Source organism: Rattus norvegicus, chromosome 19 (assembly GCF_021556685.1).
Source record: "Rattus norvegicus strain SHRSP/BbbUtx chromosome 19, alternate assembly SHRSP_T2T, whole genome shotgun sequence".
Taxonomy (NCBI): domain Eukaryota; kingdom Metazoa; phylum Chordata; class Mammalia; order Rodentia; family Muridae; genus Rattus; species Rattus norvegicus.
In genome coordinates, this window is record NC_141552.1 from 70,377,417 (window position 1) to 70,401,898 (window position 24,482).

Here is a 24,482-nt window from a genome sequence, read left to right on the forward strand (position 1 = left end):
CATAGTGTGACCAGCATAATCACTTGAAGACAAGTAGAATGATGTAGTCATGTAGAGGTAATAAGAGTCTTTCCCAAGGCTGCGTGCCTTCAAGCATTCTCTTGTGGGCTTTGGGAGAGTGAATTCTCGACGGACACCTGAGAGGATGATTCATGATGGTATCGTTTGCTGGGATCGGCGATCATCCGGTGGACTAAGAGTAGTCAGACGGGAAAAAATGTGATGTTTCCTCTGACCTAGAGCCGCAAGGCCAAGGAGACTGCAGGATTCTGAAAAGCCAAAGGACTTCTTTGTTTTGCTTATTTTAAAAAGGGAGGAGGGATGGATGGACAACAGCACCAGCTGTAAGTGCTCAAATCCTGGGGTTCACAGGCGCTTTAACAGGCTCAAAATATCATGCAAATTAACTGCCAAACTGAACTTACTGTATTGTGTGAGATAAACTCGGGTCATCAGCGAGTGGCTCTCTTGAAGTTTGCCATTCTTTGAAGACAACGTTAACATTTATTTAGGGACCACATCTTCTAAGAAAGACGGAAAGCAGCTCCAGTCACTTGTCTAGACTTGGTCCACGTTGTTATTAAACATCTTAGAATTTGTATATCACCCACTTTCTTTGGAGTTGGGGGTGTGTCAGTGAATTATGAGGCAGCCTTAGCAGCGAGGGAATATCCTATCTAGAACAGCCTTCCCTTTGAGCATTCGGGCGGTATTTTTTCAGAGGGTTTTAGGTTGCTTAGATTGAGGAATTTTCAAGAAACAGATGTATTTGAACTGCGGTGTTAAGTCCTGCTTATTTAAACAAGTGGGTCACCAAGAAACTTTTAGGTAAATAGTGGCCTCAAGAGGAAGTACCAGGGCGTCCACGCGTCTCCAACCTTTCTCGGGAGCAGCCAATTAATCTCTGCTACAGAACAGCGCCGCCCGGCCTTGCACCGGAGTCAGGCACTTAGGATAGAAACCCTGCCTTGCCGCGGGGCAGAGAGAGACCTGGCTTGGAGCTTCCTCCATAGTCCGCTTCCATTCTTCGCGAGCGCGGCTCAGTGGCTCTCGGGCTTTAAAAGCGTTTCCGAACTTAAACTGCTTTCTCCCAGGAAGGGGATTAAAAGTCACAAAGAAAGGAAGAGGACCTCGTTGGAGACCTCTGGGGGTGAGGGTGGGGCGTCCCGGAGTAGACCTCCTAGAGCAGCCTACGGCAAGTGGGTTGGAGGAGGACGCGCCCTGCCCCGCGCAGGCCCAAGCACAGCGCCGCGGGTTGCGACGCGCGTCGCCGTGCGGTGAACCGAGCAGCCGGGCAGCGGCGGAGGCCTCGGGGCGCCCCGCCCTGCGCCTCCTCCTGCCGCCTGCGCGCGGTGCTGTGCGCCCAGCCCTCTGCTGCTCCTCCTCCCTGCCTCGCCGTCCCCTCCTCGGAGTCCCGACTAAGCGCTAGCGCCACACGGCCCCGGGCCGCCGCCGAGCGCGCCAAGACGCCGAGACGCCGAACAGGTGGCCGGAGGCTGCAGGCGCCCGGGCGGGGACAGGCGAGGGCAAGTGAAGGCGGCCGGGCTGGACATGGTAGCCGGGCAGCTCTGTGCGGCCGCCTGCTCGCGCCCCTAGCCGCCGGCGCGCCGGCGCAGCGGCCCCACCGCGCCCTGCGTACAGTCTCCCGGCCCAGCGGCGCTCGGGCCACGGACGGCGAGGGACGGCGGCATGAAAGTGACCGTGTGCTTCGGGAGGACCCGGGTGGTCGTGCCGTGCGGAGATGGCCGCATGAAAGTTTTCAGCCTTATCCAGCAGGCGGTGACCCGCTACCGGAAGGCCGTGGCCAAGGTGAGTGGCCTGGGGCGCGCGGCGGGGAGCGGACGGGGGAAAGGCGCGGGGATCAATATGGCGCTTCCTGGAGACGGAGGAGGGAGACCGGGAGGCGGGGAAAGGGAAAGTGCGGCAGCTGGGCCGCCTCGCCGGCGCCCCCGGCCCGGACCCGCGGCCGTAAAGTTCTCGGCGCTCTCCAGCTGGGCCGCGATCGCCACCCGCGCGGTCTCTGGACACTGTCTGGGTCTTCCGGGCTTAGGAGTGGGCGGCCGGGTGCTCAGAGCCGGCACCGGGCGAAGCAGAGTGCGGCACGCGGGAGGCGCGGCGCTGCCTGGCGGGGCGCCTCTGCCCGACCGTCTGCGGGTCCTGGCAATCCAGCTCCAGGCCTCTCCCGGAGCAGGCCTGTCCCGGAGGGTTGCCTACGGAACTTTGGGGTGTGTGGAAAGAGTTGAGCGATCTGGTACACGCGGGAGCCGCAGGCGGGCCATGTACCCTCTGTGTTCTTGCGGGATCTCCGGGTCGCGCGGGCAGCCCTGGTTGGGTCGGCCAGGCTGATGGGCTAAGGTGGGGGCGATGGAGTGGCTCTGGTGCTCGGCTCCTTAAAACACCTCAGCCTAGACTCGCTTAGCCCATGAGCTAACTCCCTCTGGATCTTTACCCATACCTAGCTGGATGTGCTCCAGTGTGGGCCTGGGGTCGGAGTATCCTCGATTTCTCTGTTTTCCTCATAAAGAACATTGTCTCCATTAAACCGCATTCCTCCATAATAGGTCAGAAGTGGAAGGGCGTTTTGTAGGTTCTTTTACCCTCTGTGTTTGACAACAGCCCACGCTGAAGTTTCGTTCTAGCACCTGAGGATATTTCCTTTGTATGAGAGTGGAATGTGTTCCCTTTGGTATTTCCCTGTCTGTTGTCTGTTCAGTGGCCTGCCTTCTGTGACTTCGGAAGCAAGCAAGAGGAAAAGGTGGCTTTGTCTGCCTATGTCGCCGAATGCTCATGGGCCACCCTCCATTTTTCTCTGAAATTAAGAAAGGGCAAAATGGTTACACCATTGTTTTGTTTTGTTTTTAGTCTGTGTTGGAAAAATAACAAGATTTTTTTTTTTTCTTTTAAGGAAACTTTGGGTGATGGTTGGGAATCTGGTACAGGGATAGGAGATGCCGAGTTCAACAGCTGTAAGTGTTCTTCCAGTTGGTCGAACTCATTGAAAAATCAAACAACGTTAGTGGAAATTGGGCACCTGTTTATCTTGTAAAGCTGACAAGAGGGGAAATCCTCTGTAACTTCACACTTAAGTGTTTTAAGCATCATTTCTGACTGACAGTTGGTGATTTAACATTGTAAGGGAAAACCAGGCTGTCTTTGTATTCTGCCGACGAACACCATTAGTTGTGAAAGAAAAGAAAAATGGCAGTAACATATGTAGAATATAGAGGTGCGCCTACTTCCAGCTCAGACAGCATGACAATGTTGGCCTCTGCTTCGCTGATTTTGTTTGTAAAACTAGCCGTGTTTTATCTTGCACACCCTGGGCAATGGTCAAGTTGCCTGTTGGGAAATACACACAGGCCACTGACTGACTGCATTACTGATTTTCCATAGGAATTAAACACTCACTATTTCAAGTCATATTGAGTATTTATTGTGTTGTGGGTGCTGGGCATCAAAGGGATCCATGGGCTTCGTTGTAGATGATAGATTGTGAGAGTCTGAGACAAGGTTCTTGTGATTCCTCAGGTGAGGACAGCTGTGGTGTTTGCCGTGGGGAGATGTTGTCCCGGGGAGGTTGAAGGATGGAGTTGAGGGCTCTTGCTGATAGATGTGGGCTGGTCTTCACTATCAGCAGTGACTGTTCCACAGCGAAGGGAGAGGGGTGGTGAAAGGGTCGCAGAAAGAGTAGACGGGCTGTGTGACTAACAGTTGTGAGAAGACCGGGTGGGAGGAATGAGAGATTGTGACATTGGAGTTACAGATAAGGCAGTCAAGGGTGATTGACTGGTTCCAAAAACTCAGTTTAGGAGGTGGGGTGTGTGTGTGTGTGTGTTGTGTGTGTGTGTGTGTGGTGTGTGTGTATGTGTGTGTGTTATGTGTGTGTGTGTGTGTGTGTGTGTGTGTGTGTGTGTGTATCTTTCTGTATGTGTTCAGAGGCCAAAAGTCATTGCTGGGTATCTTTTCTCTCTGCACTTTAAAAAGAAAGATTTGATAAAATCTTACAAATCTGGAATTCAAGGCCAGTCAGGGCTACATATACCTCTCTTTGCAAAAGATAGATTTTTGCAGCATTCGCAGTTGAACTGTTGGATCACAAGACTTTTGACTCATAAGTGTTCACAGGGCTGGGCTCATGACACATAGCTTAATCTCCCAACTTGGAGGCAGAGGCAGGTGAATCTCTGCTGAGTTCAAGATCAACCTCATCTGCAGAGTGAGCTCCAGGCCACGCAAAGCTGCATAGTGAGAACCTGTCTCAAAATAAAATAAAATAAAATGAAATAGCCATAAACAAGCCAAAACCCCCAAACTAGAGAAATGAAAGCTGACTCAGCAGCTAAGAGCACTGGTTGCTCTTCCAGAAGACCTGGGTTGGATTCCCAACCCCTACATCATAGCTCACAACCACCTGTAACTCCAGTCTCAAGGGATCTGATGCCCTTCTGGTCTCAGTAAGCGCTGCATGCATGTAGTACACATACGTGTAGTACACATACTGCATGCATGTAGTACACATACGTTCATACAAAACTTCCGCACACAAAAAACAAACAGTTTAGCTTACAAGTGTTTAAAGGCTTAAAGGAGCTACTTCATCCATTTGCTGTTTTTCCTCTTGGATGGTTAGGTAATGGCCGAGATTAATCTTTCACACTTCTCCCATCCCATATAAGACAACTAGGGAGCAAACATATCAACATTGCTAGTGTTGCAACTTCTGTTCTCCTATTTCTTCTGCTTAATAAAACACGGTAGATCCTGCATAAAGAACTGGGTAGCCAGGTAATGGTAAAATCTTGCTTTAGGTTGCTAGGTGACACAAGACATGATGAGCTCCCACCTTTTGGGAAAAATGTGGACAAGCAAACCATGTTCAATGTATGAAAAACCCATGAAGTAGAAGAAAAAAGAAGGGAAAGAACTTGGATTTAAAAAACAGAATAAAACAAAATAAACAAACAGAAAACACCCAGACAAGCTTTCTGTGCACTAAGCACTTTGTCATATGGTGGGGCTAATTTTCTTGTATTCTGTTTATGTTATTTGAGCTGTTTTCTCTGTAGGTTGAAGAAATCAATTTCTGGCCAGCTTAATGCCATGTCTTAGCACTAGAAATATCCTTAAGAAGCCAGTGTTTCACGGCTTACCCCTAGTCATATATAATCTATATTTTTTTTCACTAGTGTGAAAACATTTTTGTAGTCAAAAGGTGAAATGGCTGTCTGTCCTTTTTTACCCACTACCATCAAGACCCTGGGTTTAGTAGATGCTGTGCTAGCTGTGGAGGACCAGGTTACATGGAATCTTCTACTGAGTGTGTCCAACTGGAGGACTATTTGTGTCTCTATGTGTGTGTTCTGAGCCTTATCATTTCTGGTGCAATCAGAACCTTAGTTTTAAGCATGGGGTTTATTGAAGAGAAGCTGTGTACTAAATGTCAAGCTATGGAATTTCACAGCAGGAGCCACCATTATGCAGTGGTGGGTACCATGAAGTCATTAGGTTTTGCACTGAGCTTGGTGGGAGGGATGGCTAGCTGTATTTAGGGCCCTGCTTTCTAACTGAGTAGCTGAGTGACTCCAGAAAGCTCCTGCTTTGCTGTGTGAGAGTTCTGGATCCTCAGTTCTGTGGTGAAGTGAGGAGAGCGTGTGGACCTGGAGAGTGTATTGCCATCCTAAAAGTATGAGGAAAGGCATCATGAGAACAGAAACATTGGGGTTTTGGAGGGCCTATGTTTGGATCAAGCTGTGGAGGACAGGAAATGCCAGGGAGAGACTCTGGGATGTCATATGGTCTGGTAACAGAAGAGACAGGACGAGTTGCTGATCGGATGAGTTTGGCTTAGTAGGGATGAAAAGCTCCTGTAGACAGGAGAAGGGATTGAAGACAAGATGAGAGAGGGTGGGCTGCAAGCCCTTGGTTCACCACCCTTCTCCTTATAGACTGTCTCGGAAGAAAAGTTTTGGGAACCCAGCTGTATTAGCTGTTTAAGGTCAGGCAAACTAACCCTATAGAGCCTCAGCTTCCTCATCTTCCTTTCAGGATTAAAAAGAGTGTTGAGCATTGGTGAATATGAATTCTTCTGAACTAGATCCGGACTGTAGAAGCTGCTCAGTAAAGGACTGTATCACTGGTGCACATCATCCAGGGAACACCCTCGGCTTTTCTCCATCCCATAGTTCCTGCTTGGCTTTTCTTCTTTTGCTTAGAGTGTAATTTAATTGAAGAATAGGTGGACTTAAAACCTGCTTATGCAATGGTACAGTCAGAAGGAGAGATTGATTCATTGAATGTAGTGGGCAGAGAATGCCAAAGCTGCTCTAAGTGTTTCAGATGGGCTGGCTGGGCCTCTACTCCTCAAACCGGTCTCTTAAGAGTAACTTAGTAGCAATTTATTGTTTAAAATACAGTTTAAAGAGGAGGGGAGGCGGTGGGACATACCCATAATTCTGTTACCTAAGCCCTGGGAGGGAGGGGCAAGACAGGTCACAAGTTCCAGGCCAGCTTGGTCTGCATAGTGAATTCCAGGTTAGTCAGTGAGTGTCTCAAAGAAACAAAAATAAATAAGTTGTTTTAAACATATGCACAGGAACTTGTAAAAAAAAAACTACTTTCTTTAGGATATTACTAATTACTAAATTTACGAATCAGGCCTTTTATGAACCACCTAGTGGTTGGTATGAAGTGTGTGTGTGTGTGTGTGTGTGGGGGGTGGTGGGCAGTGAATGCATGGCAACATCTTGCTACACAGTTGCAAACTTTCTTGACACTTGATGGAAGTTACATTGTGGTAGTGATTGAGAAAAGATACCGGGAAGAATTAAAACAAAACTAGTGAAGTACAAGACATTTTTATTTGCAACATTTTCTGTCTTTCAAAGAGGAAAAAGAAACATAGTTAAAGTGCCCTCCTCTCTCAGAGGCGAGGGGCAGTGTCTCTGTAGTGATCTCTTGCTCTTCTGAGTCCTCTACTTCAGAGTCCATACCCCTCTGACTTTCCTGTACTCTCCAGCCTCCTCCCCTCTTTCTTGCTTCCTTTACCTAGAATGATCTCTCTGTCTCTGTCTCTGTCTCTCTCTGTCTCTGTCTCTCTCTCTCTCTGTCTCTGTCTCTCTCTCTCTCTCTCGCTCTCTCTGTCTCTCTCTCGCTCTCTCTGTCTCTCTCTCTGTCTCTCTCTGTCTCTCTCTGTCTCTCTCTCTGTCTCTCTCTCTGTCTCTCTCTCTCTCTCTCTCTCTCTCTCTCTCTCTCTCTCTCTCTCTCTCTCTCTCCAGGCTTCCATTGACACTCCGCTTAGGCCAGCCCTGTCTGGTACTGTACCTGGGTGTTTCAGGCTCTCTTTACTTTGTGCTTCTCCTGAGGACTTCCTGTAACTCTTGTACTTTATAGAACTCAAAGATAGGCAGAATGGGGCTGCGATTCTCTTCCAGGTGAGATGGCTGATGCTAGTGCCTTGCTTGCCACAGTCTCACTTGTTCAGCAGACGTATATTATACAGACATCACAAAGAGTGGGTGATGCTGAGAATAAAAACATCAGCACACAAGTGCCCACAGGAAGGACCCTTCTGAGAAGATACTGATTCCCACTTGCTAGTTAGAAGGGACTTACTACTTGAGTGTAGCACAAATAGTGTATAATCAGAATTAAGGCTAAGAGAGCTCAGAGTGTCTGGAAGATTCTCTTTCATGTCAGCTATTTTCAAGGAGTTCAGTTTGTCTGGGAGACCAAGCAGAGCTTAGTCCTAGGGTTTGCACTGGGTCAGATTCAAGGCATGTGGCCAAAGCAGTGTGGGAATCTGGCCCTGACTATACTTAGGCTCGGTCTAGTGCCTCCATTTCTTGCAGTGTGAATCCTTGGGGCTGGGCCAGAAGAGAGTGCAAGTGTTTAGAAATTGAGATTCACAGAATGAATCTGGCTGAGGAGAAGCACTGGTTGGCTTATGGTGATTCCAATTCCTCATGGATGAATTACTTGTTGGAGGTAATGTTTAAAGTCCCATATGGACCATTAACCTGAAGACAGATCCTCCACCTGTCCTGGGAGGTTCTTACCTTCCTGTGGCGTTGGTGATGGCAAACACTCAACAGATGACACACACGTTATACTCTCTGTCTTTTCAGGGTTGGAAATGAGAGGAAATGGGGGGAAATTAGGGCAGTAGGTTCTTTCCATAGGTGATTTTCCACTGGGTGGAGTTGGCATTTTAGGCCCTCCCTCCTGAATAGCCATTAATTCTACATTCCTATCTAGACCTAAGTCAATAGCAGTAGAACTTGTGGTCCGTACGCTAAATAGTTTTGGTGTCTTTTCTGTTTAACACAGAAAATAGAAAATAGTTCTTATTGTTATTTTGTTTTGATTTTTTTTTTTTGAGTCTCTTTTTAACCATGCTGCTCAGGGTGCCTCAAACTTGTGATGATCCTCCTGGCTTTGGGTACAGATGTGTACTACCATGCCTTGCTAGAAAATCTTTCCCTCCCTCCCTCCCTCCCTCCCTCCCTCCCTCCCTTCCTTCCTTCCTTTCTTTTTCCTTGCCTTTTTCCTTCCTCCCTTCTTTTCTTTTACTTCTTCTTTTTTAGATAGGCTCTCTCTATGAAGCTTTGTATGAAACCACCTAGAACACAGAGATACTCCCACCCTTGCCTTCTAGTCACTGTCTTCTAAGTGGTGGGATTAAAGGCCTGTGCTACTGGGCCTGGCCTTAGAGAATCAAATTCTAATGAAAGTAAATTTAGTGTTTAGTGACTAAAGCAGAAAAATGTTTGGTTCTCTTCCCCCACCCTCCTTATTTATTTATTTTTTTTCCGGAGCTGGGGACCGAACCCAGGGCCCTGTGCTTGCTAGGCAAGCGCTCTACCACTGAGCTAAATCCCCAACCCCCCACCCTCCTTATTGTTTTTCTTTTCAAACTTTGGAAAGATTCTGTGGAAATGGGTTTCTTTCTTGGCGCTCTGCTTCCTTATGTCTGGCTTTCTATCTTTGGTGATCTATACCATTAGGTGATACTCAGGATGCTGCTAGTTTATTTGCTTACCCAGCCTACACAAGAATAGCCCTGGCTTCAGTCCCTATTACTTCATAGAACCAGTTTTGGGGAGGCATACCTGAAATCCCTTCACTCTTGAGCTGGGGGCAGGCAGGTTAGAAGTTCAGGGTCATCCTCTGAAATAGTTTAGCATAGCAAGCTTGGGGCCTCTCAGCCAAATGGGACTGTCTCAAAACAAAGCAAACAAAAGCCAACACCCTTGCCTTTTCTTCGTTCTCAGTCCATATTGGCACACATGGTTAGAACTTTAAGCTTCAGGCCCGCATGTCCTAACATAGTGTTAAGTTCTTCTCTTAAATTATACGGTATGTGAATAAGAGAAGCGAAACGTTTACATACAAACTTAGGCGTAAATATTCATAGAAGCATTATTCATAATGACACCAAATAGTTCCTGTGTTGACCAGCTGACAGATGCATTGGCTTGGGGCAAAGAGGCTACAGAGTGACTGAGAATTGTTTCATTTACTTAAAGATTTTAAATTATTTTTGTTATTGTTATTATCATTATTATTGATTTTTCAAGATAAGGGTTTCTCTGTGTAGCCCTGGCTGTCCTGGAACTCACTGTGTAGATCAGGCTGGCCTGAAATCAGATCTCCTCCTGCTTCTGCCTCCTGAGTGCTGGGATTAAAAGCGTGTGCCATCACCATTTTTGTTACTTTTTTTTAAGGTTAATATATTTTACGTTTTGCCTGTATGTATGTAAATACACCATGTGTGCGCCTGGTGTTGGATCCCTTGGAATGGAGTTACAGAAGATTGTGAACTGCAATGCAAGTTCTGAGAAATGAACCCAGGTCCTCTTCTAGAGCAGCTAGTGCTCTTAAACAGAGTCATCTCCGCACCCCAAATGTTTTAAATATATGTATGTATAAGTCTATGTGTGCCATGGGTGTGCTGGTACTTATGGGGGGCCCAGAAAAGGGCTTTGGGTTGCTTGAAGCTGGAGTTAGAGGTGGTTGTGAAATGTCATATATGGATTCTGGGAATCAAACTTGGGTCCTCTAGAATAGCAGCAAATACTCTTAACCACTGAGCCATCTTTCTACTCCTCTTATTCCTTTTGTAAATGACTGATTAAATAGTCTAAATGTAGGTAGTTATAATGGTTGCACAACTACGGATATATTAATAATCATTCCTTGTTTACTTGTGTGTGCAGGAGTGCAGAAGTTGGTGTAGACGTTAGTATAGAGTGCCTTCAGTTGTGCTCCATCGGGCTCCCTTGACAAACCCGAAGCTGACTAAGTTGGCTGCACCAGGCGGCTCTCGAAATTCAGAGGTCAGGTTTACAGCTGTGTCGGGAAGCCTTGCTTTCACGTGGCGTTGGGGACGGACTTGTGGTCCTTAACGCTTGTGTGGCAAGCACTTAACTGCGCTATCTTTTTAACCCCAATCATGTGGGTTTTTTTTTTTTTTTTTTTTTTTTTTTTTTCCCCCGGAGCTGGGGACTGAACCCAGGGCCTTGCGCTTCCTAGGCAAGCGCTCTACCACTGAGCTAAATCCCCAACCCCCAATCATGTGTTTTAAATGGGTGAACTTTATGGTTTACGATTATATCTCAGTAAAGATGTTAAAAATAGATATCATAAGCCAGTATGAATAAGATCCCATTTTTAGGTATTTATAGTTCTGAGAGCCCCATAGAACATGTCTTTGTGTATCAGAGATAACCAAATACCCCAATTGAAAATGACTTTTAGAGATTTTTTTTGAGTACTGCGATGTTAATCCTACCTCTTTGAGTCTCTGTAGTCTATCCTGCTGTCGGTCCAGGAAGCTCTGAATCCCATGATGCACTTTGTTGCCATACCCCCCTCTGAAGGCTTCCCATTGGTCCATGAGTTCCATCAGCTCTTTCTTCCCTGCCAGCCTTTGCTGAATGGTGTTTAACTGAGAGGTCCCAGAGGTGCCTATTGGAAGAGTTGTATGTGAGTTTGCTTTGGGCTCTCCGTAGCTCCCCCTTCTCTGCTCACCTCACTCCTGTGTGAAGGCGGGGCAGCTCCAGTTTCAACCCCTGAGCTCCAGCAACATTTCTAGTCTGCAGGGCTGTTCATCACGCTCCTGCTCCTGGGTTACCAGGCAGGTGCGATATGCATGGGCTTTGCCAGGGAGCAGACAGGACACTGGATCTCATTCCACTCAGCAGTGATGTAAGAGTCCATTGCCTCCCTCGGGACACAACGCTGTTGGGAGTCAGGGTGGATGTGGTTTAGGGTGTCCTCAGAACTCATTGCTTCATGATGTGTGTCTTCAAAGGTGAGACGCCTGTGCAGAGGTGACTTCCTCAGACTTAGTGAGTTTTAATTTAACATTTTCTCCTGCCTGATGCTGGAGGATGCTGTATGTATCCATGTGTATACACATGCAGACGCAACATTTTCATGATATGCAACTATAAGTGTGTCACAACAATGTCACAACAGTACTGATTCCCAGTCTTTGTTCTACAGCCTGATGTGGCAAAGAGCTAAGTTTTGGGCTTGTATATATATATATATATATATATATATACACACACACACACAAATATATATTTTTTTCTGCTTAAATTTTGTTTTTACATCTTTTTAGAATACAAAACTAGAGTATATTACAAGTGTGGTGGTTCAGAAAAGGCCTTTAAAAGATTCCCTGTCCTGAGAATTGATGTTTCTGTCTATGTAACAAAATAACTCTGTTCATCCTGCAAAGTGAAAAATCGCCAGCTTGCCAAAATGTGGAGGTTGTAACAGATGAAAACCACAAAGCAGAAAATGTTCGTTTTGTGTGAGTGGCTGATATAAGAATAGGCTTTGTGTTTTACCTTTTTATGTTTAAAATAAATGGAAAATTGGCAACCCCTGCATGTGTGCCTTTTAATTTTCATTTCTAAGTCTGAGATTAAGCCAATTTTCTTTTTCAATGTAAGTTCTTCCCCAGGAAACATTTTCTTGTAGCACAAAGGCATTTCAGATGTATAATTTATAATTCTGAAACCCGGTGTGCAGCGTCATTGTGAGCACTGGTGAGCCGATTCCTGCTGGCAGGTTATCCCTCAGCTAAGAGCCCTCTTACTGCAGAGAGGAGAGCGGAGAGTGCAGATTGCGGGTTCCTGGCAGAATGTCATGCAGAATGTGACTAACCACTAAGTCCACCGAAGCTAGATGTAGGATTTCAGATTGTCACCACTTGGTCAAAGTTCCAGAAAAATCCAGTGAGAGTGTAGCATGTGGTCAGCTCGCTGTAGTAACAGTTGGACCTGGAAGCTGGACTGCTCCAGCGCTCAAGTCTTTGAAGAACACATTAATTATGAAGGCATAGCCTAAAAGGTTTTGCTTTTTTTTTTTGTCTTCAAGGAAATGTGGAATGCTAATTAACCAGTAAGCATTCTGTGATGTTAGTTTTATTGTTCATGTTTCATGATTTACTGATGACAACCTAGATGTCTGCAAAAACACAGGTAGCTGGAACTGGCAATCTAGTGGGAGGTGCTTCCCTTGTTAAGCACAGACACATTGGAGTGACAAGTGACTGAGAATGATGTTGGGTATTTAATGGTCCCTATCTTACTGGGTTGTTGCCAGGGAGCAAAGAGGATGATTTGTTTGTTTGTTTGTTTGTTTATGTTGTTGATGGAGTGATTGTTGGGCATTGAACTCAGTACCATACTAGGCAGGCGATTACTAAGCCGCATCCCAAACAGAGAAAGGTACAGGCACTGTGAGCCGTTGGTGGAGTTGATGTTACCTGTAACTGTTGCTCAGCTCTGCTAAGACGGTCACTGGTGAGTAAGGACCACTTTCGTGAGCTTCTGTTTCTTTTCCCCTTGATTAGAGCAGCACTAGGTGTGGACGATCGGGTGTGTGTGATAAACAGCCTTCCTTATAAGACTGTTCCAGGAAACATTCACGTCTCAGTGGTCAGCCAGAGGTTCCAGAGGTGTTCATGAAGAATGTGCGTTATCAGTTTCCATTTTTGGCTCTGTGTGGCTCCTCCTACCAGCAGTGAGCCTGTTTTCCCTCCTGTGATGGGGAACTCGGTCTTTCTTGGGCTTTCATGAAGAGTGACTGATTTTGTGTCATCTCCTTGCATTGTGGTGTAATAGAGTCTTTTTTTAATTTTATTTTATTTTTCTTTTTTTCGGAGCTGGGGACCGAACCCAGGGCCTTGCGCTTTCTAGGCAAGCGCTCTACCACTGAGCTAAATCCCCAACCCTGTGTAATAGAGTCTTAGTACTCTCATATTTTCTTTCTCCTCAAGTTTTTTTTTCTTTTAAATATTTTATTTATGTATTATATATGAGTACACTGTAGCTGCCTTTAGACACACCAGACAAGGGCATCAGATCTCATTACAGATGGTTGTGAGCCACCATGTGGTTGCTGGGATTTGAACTCAGGACCTTGGGAAGAGCAGTCGGTGCTCTTAACCACTGAGCCATCTCTCCAGCCCCCTCTCCTCAAGTTTTAATTGTTGGCTGGACCCACTTCTGGTGGCTAGCTCATAAAATCAACTCGTTTTTACTTGATTTATTACATCCAGCATTGTTTTCCAAGATGACCAAGAATCGCTTTTTCTTCCAGGAGTTTTATGGGAATTCAAATTTTGGTGAAGTCATTGGAAAAGGAGAAAAACAATTCCAGATCAAACAGTGTATAGACTTCCCGATCGGTACGGCAGGTCTGGGGTGATGTTCCTGCTCACTGATCTCCCCTGGCTTTTGCTTTTGCTTTTTGCACGAAGCAGCTCCATAGAGAGCACAGTGGCTTATGTGCACTTGTGTGCTTATGTGCCTATGCCTGCCCTCTACCACGGAGTTACATGCCTGGCCCTGTGCTGGGTTTTCCATTAATCCTTGCTATTTTCTACAGCAGTGGGAGCTGCCATGATGCTATATTAAACGAAGTTGATTAATATTTTGTCCAAGCTAGCTTTCTGTGGTAGAACACTGACCAACCAGAAACAACTTGTGGGGAAGGGGTTATTTCCAGTTTATGGGTTACAGCTCTATAGTAGTAATTTTATGGGGGAGAGAGGGTTTGGTCCCACTCTAGGCAATACAGCTACCAAATAAAGGACATACAAACCTGGTATTTTTTTTTTTTTAAATAATAAACTTTTGGCACTGTGCCAAGCAGGTTCTGCGCTGTTCTAACCTACATCCCAGCCATAGGCCCCGTGCTACTTGCTCTGTTTGCTCAGCTCTGTGTGTGTGTCCTCAGGGTGATTTTTCTCTTGGTCACATCCTCATGGCGACCACCTTCTTCTTCTACCTTTGTCCTTCTCCTCGAGGTCCTACCTGAGACCGCCCCCACTACTCTATCTCAAGTTCTGCCTTCCTCTTGCTCCTGCAGTCACAGGCTCTAGCCTTTTATTATCCAATCAGAGATTAGTGGGGCATGTTCTTTACAGCACTCGGGTCAGTACAATGCCCACCTCCAGACTGCAGCCTGCTCTTGGGGCACAGAACTCAGCATCTGTATGAAAAGCACACAGGACCAACCCCAACCATAGCCCCTCATCGAGGGAAGCACATTAGGAGGAGTTCACCTATAGAAGCTGTACTAAGCTTTCTCCAGATGATTGATCTTCAAGACGCCAGAGAAGTCAGGAACGTGGACAGGACAAGGTCAGGGCTCACTCAGGCCCTGGGCAGCTCCGGTGCCTTGTGCCTGGCCTCAGTGGAACTGGTAGGATCAGCAGCAGGGGTCTGTCAGACTGAAGGGGTCTCTGGCTCTGTGGCTCAGGCTGGAACTGAAGCAGAAACCCCAGAGGAGTATAGCTTAGGCTCCTTCATGGCTTGCTCAACTTGTTTTCTTACACAATACAGGACCACCTGCCCAGGGCAGGAACCGTGGGGCCCTCCCACATTAATCATTAATCAAGAAAGTGTCCCACAGATGTGCCAACAAGCCAATCTGATGCAAGCAGCTTCTAGTTCCAGGTGACTGTAGTTTATGTCAGCTTGATAAAACACTAGTCACATACGTTGAGTTGCTACATTTCGAATTATGTATTTCTTCATTTTCCCAATGGGTTGAAGTGCTTTGTGGGACGAGCAGACACTTTGCTAGTCCAGTCTCCCCCATCTGGTCCTTTAGGTATGGACTCTTGTATCATGCCGTGTTGGGGAACATCTTGCTGCTTCTGCCCATGACGTAGGCTCTCCCTGCAACCTGTTCTGTCCCCAGTTCTGACTGCTCAGCCTCTGCTGCTTTCCTCAGTGTTTTGGCAGCAGTATGGTGGCCTGCTTTGGGGGGGAGGGTCCTCCTCAGCTTCTGCTCTTCCTTTCTGGGCACCCAGAACGTTCTAACTATACAGCCTGCGATGGTTTATCCTCTACTGAGTATGCAGGGGTTTAATACCCACTGTGGAGAGTGAAGACCTTCGTTTTTAGAGTCAGGACCTTCGGGGGACTGACTTGGATTATAGAAGGCCCTGGGCATCAGGGTAGAGGCATGAGGGGATGGCTGGTTCTCCTGTTTTGATATTTTAAAGATAGAGTCTAATGAAATTCAGGCTGGCCCCAAAGTGCCTGTGTAGCGGAGGGTGTCCTTGGATTTCTGATCTTCCTGCCGGAATCTCCTCAGCGCCTGGACTGCTTCCACACTGGGTTTACACAGTGGTAGGATTGGAGCCTAGCTCCCCGAGAGTGCTGTGCGGGCATCCTACCAACTGAGCTCCGTTCCAAGTCTCTTGGAACATTTTGAAAGGCACCGTGTCTGTATCTTCACTTAAAACAAAATGATAAAAGTAGGGACTGTGAGTGTAATTTATTTGCAGTATACACAAGGCTTCTAAAGATCTACTGGATTCCTTCACTAATTAGTTCTGAGACGATGGTAGGGGATAGAAGTCACCCGTGCTGTAAACGGGAAAGAAAGCATTTTGTGACTGCTCTAACTAAGCATTATATACCCTGATTGCCTATAACCCCCTTTTTGCTCTTCTGTGAATTTCAGGGGTGATTTTTGAACAGCTCAATCAGCGTACAGGAACCCAGAACATCTTTTGCTTGCACAGTAGTTGTAAGGGCTGAGAGATTGATGCACCTTTCAATACTTGGTCCAGCCAATGGCACCCATTGTCAATCATCTCTTGACTTCACCCAAGAATTGACCTATTTATCTTGTGAGAAATAGGGAGCAGTATCTTGAGGGTGTGGTGGGTTTGGGGCAGGGCAGGAGGTGTTAGGTTAGACTTACAAAATCATGGGCACATGGCTTTATGTTCAAAAGAACCATCTCTTCCCATCTATCCACTCTGGAGCTCAGTGGTAGCTCCTGCCTCTGAGGACCTTGTATTAATTAAAATAGTGCTTCCTTCTGTCCCCAGATGTACTCAGGCAGTTGCTAGGCGTGATTAGATAATAAAACCACTCAGCTGGGCAGCGTTACTCTCTCTGCCTTTTTTACTTTGGTTTGTAAACATTGTTGCACAGAAAGTATATTGAGGTTTAAATCTCTAGCTCTATTTATTTATTTATTTATTTATTTATTTATTTATTTATTTATTTTAAAGAAGAGTCCTCCAGATGGAATTTGTGCAATCTTTTTTTTTTTTTTTTTTTTTGGTTCTTTTTTTCGGAGCTGGGGACTGAACCCAGGGCCTTGCGCTTCCTAGGCAAGCGCTCTACCACTGAGCTAAATCCCCAACCCCGAATTTGTGCATTCTTGATCTTTGTTTTTGTGCTTTGCTAACACAATGATGAACAGTGCTTTCAAAAATATCCTAGAACACTCATGCTATTTGATAGACGAAATGGTAGAAACTGGGCATGGCGGGACATGCCTGTCCCAAGCATTTGGGAGGTAGAGGCAGGAGGATTACTACAAGTGTAAGGCCTGATGAAGCTGTATAATGAGACCTTGCCTCAAGAGAATGACATTTTGAAAGACAACCTGTGGAGAAATAACTGGAGGAGTTTTAGACAGATTGCCATCTCTGTTGATGAAGAGTGGTTCTGGTTCCTTCCTCCCCACTAACGGGAGCCTGCTGTCGTGGATTCAGGGTGTTGATATTATCTTTGCTCTTGATGTAACAACACTCCTTAGGTCAGATGGAGAGCTCTCACCAGAGTGCTGAATTGGGGGCGTAAGTTACTTGCCTGTCAGCTTGGGGAGTTGTTGAGAGAGGGCATTTCATCCCATTTCTCAGGACCAGTTTGTTTCAAGGTGTTTCAGAGAAATGGAGTAGACCCTGTAGCAAGGCCAGGAAGCAATAGTGACTGCGCCCATTGTCAGGAGTTGTAGTTATCGTGTTATACATTATGATTATGTGGCTTTCCTGTGTGCATGCTCACCTCACAGTGGGTTCTTGGTGATGAAGTCCTGACATCCCTCGTGAGGAATCTTGGACTCATGGACAAGCAGAGTTTGAAAGTCTGCATACTGATGCATGTTTTGTTCTCTCAAGAACAGTTCTCATGTTGCAGAGCCTGCACCCTCTGAGTCTCTCCCTGCGTAGGACACACCGTGTGGCCACACACTCTAGGTTACTGCCGTTCTACAGGATTCCCCCAGAAGGGTGTGTTCTTGTCTGTCCTTTAACTTTGCTCAAATGACTTTTGCATTCAGTGAATAAGTGCTCTTTTGCTGCTGAGGATCTGTTAGCTGTCAAAGCCCCTGGTGCTTACCTATGGACTCTGGGCCAGCAGAAGTCTCATTGTCTAGAAATACAGCATCTTGACCTTCTGCTTCAGAGTCTGCACTTTAAGTAGATTGGCAAGTGGTGCCAAAGCAGTTAGAGCTCAACCACTGCACTGCAAGACCCCCCCCCTGGAAGGATTTTGAAGACCACTGCCTGTGTTGTCTGAGTCAGGACTGGGTGCCAACAGTGCTGGGTGCCAACAGTGCTGGGTGCCAACAGTGCTGGGTGCAAAGCTCATGTGGGTTCCCGTGTAACCAGGTGGAAGAGGGGCTGGTCTGTGACAGTCTGCAGATCTCTCCTGTAATGGGATCTTGGGATGTGAGGTCCAAGCTGCCTTTTACTGGGTGTTGGAACATCCAGTGCACCAACGGGAAGTGTTCGCTACAGGGCTCAAGGGCTGGTTTCCTATCTGACTTTACAAGTTACATTTTTCTTCCTGATAATTTTGCCGGTTTTTATTTGTGGAAAACGGTTGATAGCATATGTGTTAAATACCCTGGTTTTAATTATGAAGTTCTTAAGAGTATATTTAGTTATCTGGTATGCCTGTGTATGTGTGTGCATGTGCGTATGTGTGCATGGGCATGTGCACACGCATATGCTCACGCACGTACTGAAGACGGAATCGAACATCCTTTTAATTGAGATGTGTCCTGTTTTAAACTTGCCCTTGTTTTGATCTAGGCAAGGGTTGTAAAGTATATGTGTGTGCTTGAAGCTGACCAACATAAGTAGCCTGTTTACGTATTTCATGAGTCAACAACCTGACAGTTTTCCCTGGCTACATGCTGGGGAGAGAGCTAACGATAATAATAACTTAGCTTTATGTGGCATCCTTCTCTGAGCAGTTCAAAGTGGCTGAGCCACTCGAGACTCCATTATGGCTATGTGCTGTGAGGTAAGTGATTTATGTGCAGTGCCCTTCGAGTTCCTGCACAGATGAGGGGAAGCGGTACACAGAGTATGACTTGGAATGCTGAGGACTGCAGAGAATTCCTCCATTGGTCTTTCTTATGTAGGTGTCCTTGTGTGAATGGCGGGCACTGACTAGAATGTTGGGGAGATTTCTGCTGCACAGCATTGGCCAGAGTTTCCTTTACACTTGTCTCCCAAGCTAGCATAGGTTCTTCTAAGTTCCCTTTTATTTGGCTTGTCCTGTTCCTTCCACTCTGGCCTTCCTCCCACCCCTCTGGTGTGGGAGCTTGCCTTACAGCCACCCTCATGAAGCATCTGTGGAGTTCTGTGGCTCTTTCTGCTGGCTTGCTATATTGGTGGCATATGAAGGCTCATTTCGTATATAATCAGGCTCATGACTAACACAGACGGTGATTAAAGAGTAGTCCTCCACATTGGAGGAGCCCCTTGTCATTAAAACTGAAAGACCAGCAAGGGGTATGCTTCACACACAGCATGGGGTTGGTGACATGTTGTTCCATGTATGTGCTGTTGTATTCCTGGAAGGAATGTTTGAATTGAACCTGTTGCTTGAATCATTAATTTATCATCATAATTTCTTTTTTGTTTTTGATGCTAGGAATTGAACCTAGGGCTTATATGTGTGTTAGATATACTATCGTACCATAAGCAAGCTGGATTTCCCTCCCATACTCTCCTCTCCCTCCCTCCCTCTCTTTTTGATAATTGCTAAAAGCCTATGGACTGTAGACTGTAACCTTTAGCCCTACTCCATCTTGAGACATAGCCTCCTGAAGGGAGGAAGGGGCACTCAGGAAGCTAAGGAAACTTACCAGATTAGAAGTGTCAGAAGGAGGGTTGGGGATTTAGCTCAGTGGTAGAGTGCTTGCCTAGGAAGCGCAAGGCCCTGGGTTCGGTCCCCAGCTCCAAAAAAATGAACCAAAAAAAAAAAAAAAAAAAAAAAAGAAGTGTCAGAAGGTTAGAGGACCCACAAGGCCTCTCCCCTTGTGAGCCTCTCCTACCGAAACAGTAAACAGTTGGTGGGGGTGAGGAGACTCTTCAGGAGAGTTGCCTGCAAGCTGTGCAAGGAGCTCAGGGGTTGTCAGCTCTCCTGATTTGTCACCCATGATGCAATGGGCTTTTATGGTGATACATTCATTCAGTCGCCTGTGCTCTTTAAGCTACCCCCAGAAACTCAATGGTTCACCAGCCGAGACTTGGCTGTAACCATTTCTTTGGTTTGTTGCCAGTGCCCTCCCTTGTCTGTGATGAATAAATGTTTGTTCATGCCTCTCCAGAAAAGTCATACGATGGAAACTGCAGGAGCAGGAAGAACAGTAAGGAGTCCTCACGTACCAGCCACAGCATTTTGGTGCCTGTGAGCCCTTGAGTTAGAGGAGGCATCATGCATGAAGCCACCTGTATCCTAAGAATGCACCGTGGGTGTGTGGCTTTGCTGACCCACCTCCACAGGTAGCCTGTCCCATTTCTTCCCAAGGAGACCACAGCATTGCTTCTGTAAACTAGCCTTTGAGCAGAGCTCAGCACGGGCTGACCTCCACTTTGGGGGCCCTGTGGTGGCTCATCATCTTCACCGCTGCTAAAATTGTTTGCATTTCCCACCTCGGCAGGGGAGTATGCATTTAGGTGGATATACCTGTGGCTTGTCGTGCTTCCTCTTTACTTTGTGACAATAACTCTCCAAGTGTATATATATCCATGTATGCCGGTTAGTGTTTGCATATCTATGTGTCTGTGTACCCACATGTGCCTGTGGACGTGCATGTGTGTATATGTGCATTGTAGGGGCTCTGATGGCTGTGAGCCACCATGTTATTACCAATCCATTCCCCACTGCTGACAGACTTATTTTATAGTCGCAGGCTTTCAAGTGTCTCTGAGGTAATCATTGACTCGGTTGTGTAACTCTGTGGGTTACAGAAATGCAGTTAGTTTTTGTATGACTCATAAATCTTTAAAAAAAGATCAAATCGAAATACTTAGAATTTCCTGAAATGTGGTGCATGTGCACATGTGTGTGCATGCATGTCTGTGTGCATTTGCATGTGCGCACGGGTGTGTCGTTATGTGTGTGTCTTTGTGTGTATGCATGAGTGTGTATGCATGTATACATGTGTGCACGAGTGTGTATGAGTGTGTGTGTGTGTCTGTGTGTGAACTTTGCAGCAGAACTTTCCAACTTTTTCTTTTTTCTTTTTTCTTTTTTTGTTAACTCTGGTAACTCTTCACTCTGCTTCACCTGAAAGAACGGGTACTCTTTTCCTTCTCTGATACCTGTCTTCTCCTTTGCTTTAGCTACTGGGATGTAGGATTTCTGATTGATTGTGATAGCAATGAACAGGACATTAAAATCAGGATGAGGACAGGATTCATAGCTGAGATTGGAGGCTGCATTGTTCAGGATTCCATCCTCTGGTTTTGAGTTGGTGCTCTGTGCCATTGCGGTGGAAAGACGCCAGCATCTTCTTCTCCCTTGTTTAGCGAGCATCAGTACTGTGCGAGCCTCCTTGGGGACCTGAGTGATTGGTAAATTAGTGCTGGCACAGAAGTGGAAGACAACACGGAAGTGGTGTTTTCTTTAAACAAATGCACTCTACAATTTGTTTTATTGGATTCTATTGTTTGAATGAGAATTCTATTCTATTATGGTGTAGAAGTGGGTGGAGGCCCACACTGGATTTCAGGCCTCAGAGCTCGATTGTTGATGCTGCCTTTGAGGACACATGCATCTTTAATAACCAAAGTAGTTTCCAGATTCATTGGTAGCTATGTAACAATGTGTGTCTATATGCAACAATGTATGTCTATATGCAACAATGTGTGTCTATATGTAACAATGTGAGTCTATATGTAACAATGTGTGTCTATGGGACAAGTTTTGGGGCAGCCCATAGCTGCACATTTCATCTCCAGTGTTATCAATTTAGCACTCAAGAGCCCAGTATTGTGCCAAAGGCACTGAGGTGAGCAACCATACTGGGCACTTTCGAAGAAAGTATTATTATTAATTATTTCGTGTGTGCATGTGTGTGCAGTAGCCTGAAGAAGTCAGGGGAAAGCATCGCATCCTCTGGAACTGTAGTTATAGGTGGTTGTGATCCAAATCTGGGTCCTCTGTAAAACCAGCCAGTGCTCTTAACCACTGAGTCACCTCTTCAACCCTTGTATTTCTTATAATGAAGCAAATATAGGTTGTATGAAATTAGGAAATCTAGATAATTTTAAGAGGACAATAAAGCATGAATACCCCTACCACTCAGGTAATTTTAAGTTTCAGAGACTGCGTCTTTTCAGTCTCTCTGTGTGCTTGTGTGTAGATACCTGAGGTTTGTATGTTTGTAGGTATGTGTAGGATGCTAGGGTTAGAACCCCCAGCTCTGTACTTGCTGAACACCCCTCCATGTATTTATGCTCCCAGCCCCACACATGACTATTAAAATAATTGATAGTACAGCGCCCATGTAATTCTTTCAACTTACTTCCTTAACACATTAGCATGTTGCCTATGTTGATATTTTTCAGGAAAAATTTAAAAGACTGTAATGTTTCATTGTGTAGATACAAAAATATTTACCTATTGGAAATTTAGTTTATCTCCTAATTTTTACAGTCCATGTGATGTGCACGTATGTGTGTACATGTGTGTGTTTGCTTAATTTGTGTGTGTTGGTCAGAGGACTATTTTCAGTTGTTTCTGTCCTCTGATCATGCACCGGCAGGGGTGGAGCGCAGCAAGGTTTCAGGCTTGTGTGACAAGTGCTGATACCTGCCGATCCATCTCATGGGCACAGATGTTTTCACACTTTGTCCTCAGAGCTGGTCATGGTGGTACAAGGCTGTAATCAGAGTCCTTGGAGGGCTGAGGTAGAGGGATTGTGGGTTTGAGGCTAGCCTGGGTAATATAGCAAGTTTCAGGCTTCCTTGAATCACATATAGAGAACTTGTCTCAGAAAGTAAAACCAAGCTCAAACAAAACCAAAAGTGTTCCCTAGTACAGGTTATCTAAACTTTCTGAGGTAGGATTATACAGAAGGGACTTTCAGGGTCCCAGTCTGTGTCTTTATGGGTGGATATTAGTCTAGCTATATCCAGTGCATACTGGTCTGCAAGGGTGACTGTACTCTCCCTCTGCTGGGAGCCTTACTGGTTGGGCAGTGATATTTCTACCACTGCCAGCATGCAAAATTCCCAACCAATGCTCTAGCCATCATTGACGCCGACTTCCTGAAGGCTGAATGAGAGACAGCGAGCCCTTCCTCATCCACGGTTTGCCTCTGTATTGTCAGTTTCTTGAGGTCAATCATCGTATGAAAATATTAACTGAAAAATTTCATGGCTGAGGATGTGGCTCAGTCAGTAGAGTGCTTCCTTGGCATGTGTGAGGTCCTGGCTTCCTCCCCCACGTCACATACCTGGTGGGGTTGTACATGCCTATATTCCTAGCATGAGGGATATGGAGACTGAAGAATCCGAAGTCTAAGGTCATCCTCCTTGGCTACATAGGAGAGTTTGAGATCAGCCTGGGGTGTATGAGTGCCTGTCTTAAAACCGAAGCCAAAATCAACAACCGTTGATTGATAACCCTCCTAACTGAACAGTTCTTAAGTTCTGAGTTGCAGATTGTTCTGAGGAAGCATGCTGAAATCTTTCTGTATCCTTTTTCCAAGTGCTGGGATAATAGGTGTTTGCTACCATGCTGGGGTCTGGTATGAGTAGTTTGATGAATTTAGAGCCTCCTCTTTTCTGATTTAAAAAGAACAATGCATTGCAGCCGTACTGATGTTTGACCCATCTAAGATAGTGATGCTGATGTGTTTGTTGTTTTTCCTTTGAACTTTGTGTGTTGGTTTTGGAGAACTAAAATAAATTTGTCTGTCTGTCTGTCTGTCTGTCTGTCTGTCTGTCTGTCCGTCCATCCATCCATCCATCCATCCATCCATCCATCCATCCATCCATCCATCCATCCATCCATCCATCTATCTATCTATCTATCTATCTATCTATCTATCTATCTATCTGAAAGGATCCTAAATCTAACTTTCTGGGTTTTTGGAAGACCTACAGTATATAGCAAGTGTTGGGAATGGGGCATGGACCTTGTGGAGATCAGTCTCCTCAGGCTGGAAGCATTCTTCATTTTCTCCTCATCCCCACATGTGGTAAGCTCTCTCTGGATATAGTTACTTTCACCCCTCATTTATAAAGTCCTTTGTCTGTCTGCCTGTGTGGTAGGAGTAGCCACAAAGCCATTCAAAGTGTGAGAGGACTTGACAGTTAATTCCCTGGTAACCCACATGGGACTTCATCTCACAGGGTCCCTTCTGCTGTAAATGTTTTTAATGCACTGTGGGATTCTTCTTTCTTTGGGCTGTTCCAGCAGCATGGCGGCAGCCTAGAGCAGGGTAGTGGGTCCAAGCTCTACTAGAACACAGCAGTGGAAGCCATCTTTGCATCAGGTGACCTAGAAGCTTGCCTTGGGATCCTGCATTGGTGGTGTGCTTGTTCTTCTGAACGTTTGCATCCCGCAGCTTCCATAGGGCCCCAAGGGAAGCTGGAGAGGAAGGTAAACCGTCAGGGTATGTATTCGATGTGTTATTTCATTTATCTACCTCTGCCTATTGACAGCATTTCACTGCTTGACAGTGTCACCACCCATGCTAGCAGAGAGAAAGCGGTGTGTACAGTAGGGATAAACGCCCGGAATGAAATTTTCTTTCTAGGGTCTGGAGAGTTGGCTCAGTGGTTAAGATCACTTGTTCTTGCAAAGCACCCGGGTTTGATTTTCAGTACCCGCATGGAAGCTCACCACCTCCTGGGGCACAAGGCACACATGTGGCACACATGCAGGCAACACACCCATACA

At 46.0% G+C, this 24,482-nt stretch overlaps 1 protein-coding gene across 29 annotated transcripts in view; it reads left to right on the forward strand.

Annotated features, from left to right (window-relative positions):
• Nucleotides 1–1,397: 1,397 nt before the first annotated feature.
• The window catches only part of Pard3 (par-3 family cell polarity regulator), a 549,750-nt gene continuing 526,665 nt past the window's right edge, over nucleotides 1,398–24,482 (forward strand). For 19 of the 29 annotated variants that reach the window (XM_087595246.1, XM_087595248.1, XM_087595247.1 and 16 more), the window contains exon 1: nucleotides 1,398–1,809. In XM_087595246.1, the coding sequence (XP_087451372.1) occupies nucleotides 1,690–1,809 (120 nt within the window). In that variant the 5' untranslated portion in view covers nucleotides 1,398–1,689. The remainder of the gene's footprint in view (nucleotides 1,810–24,482) is intronic. The other 10 variants (NM_031235.3, NM_001431380.1, NM_001431381.1 and 7 more) reach the window with 1 other exon arrangement.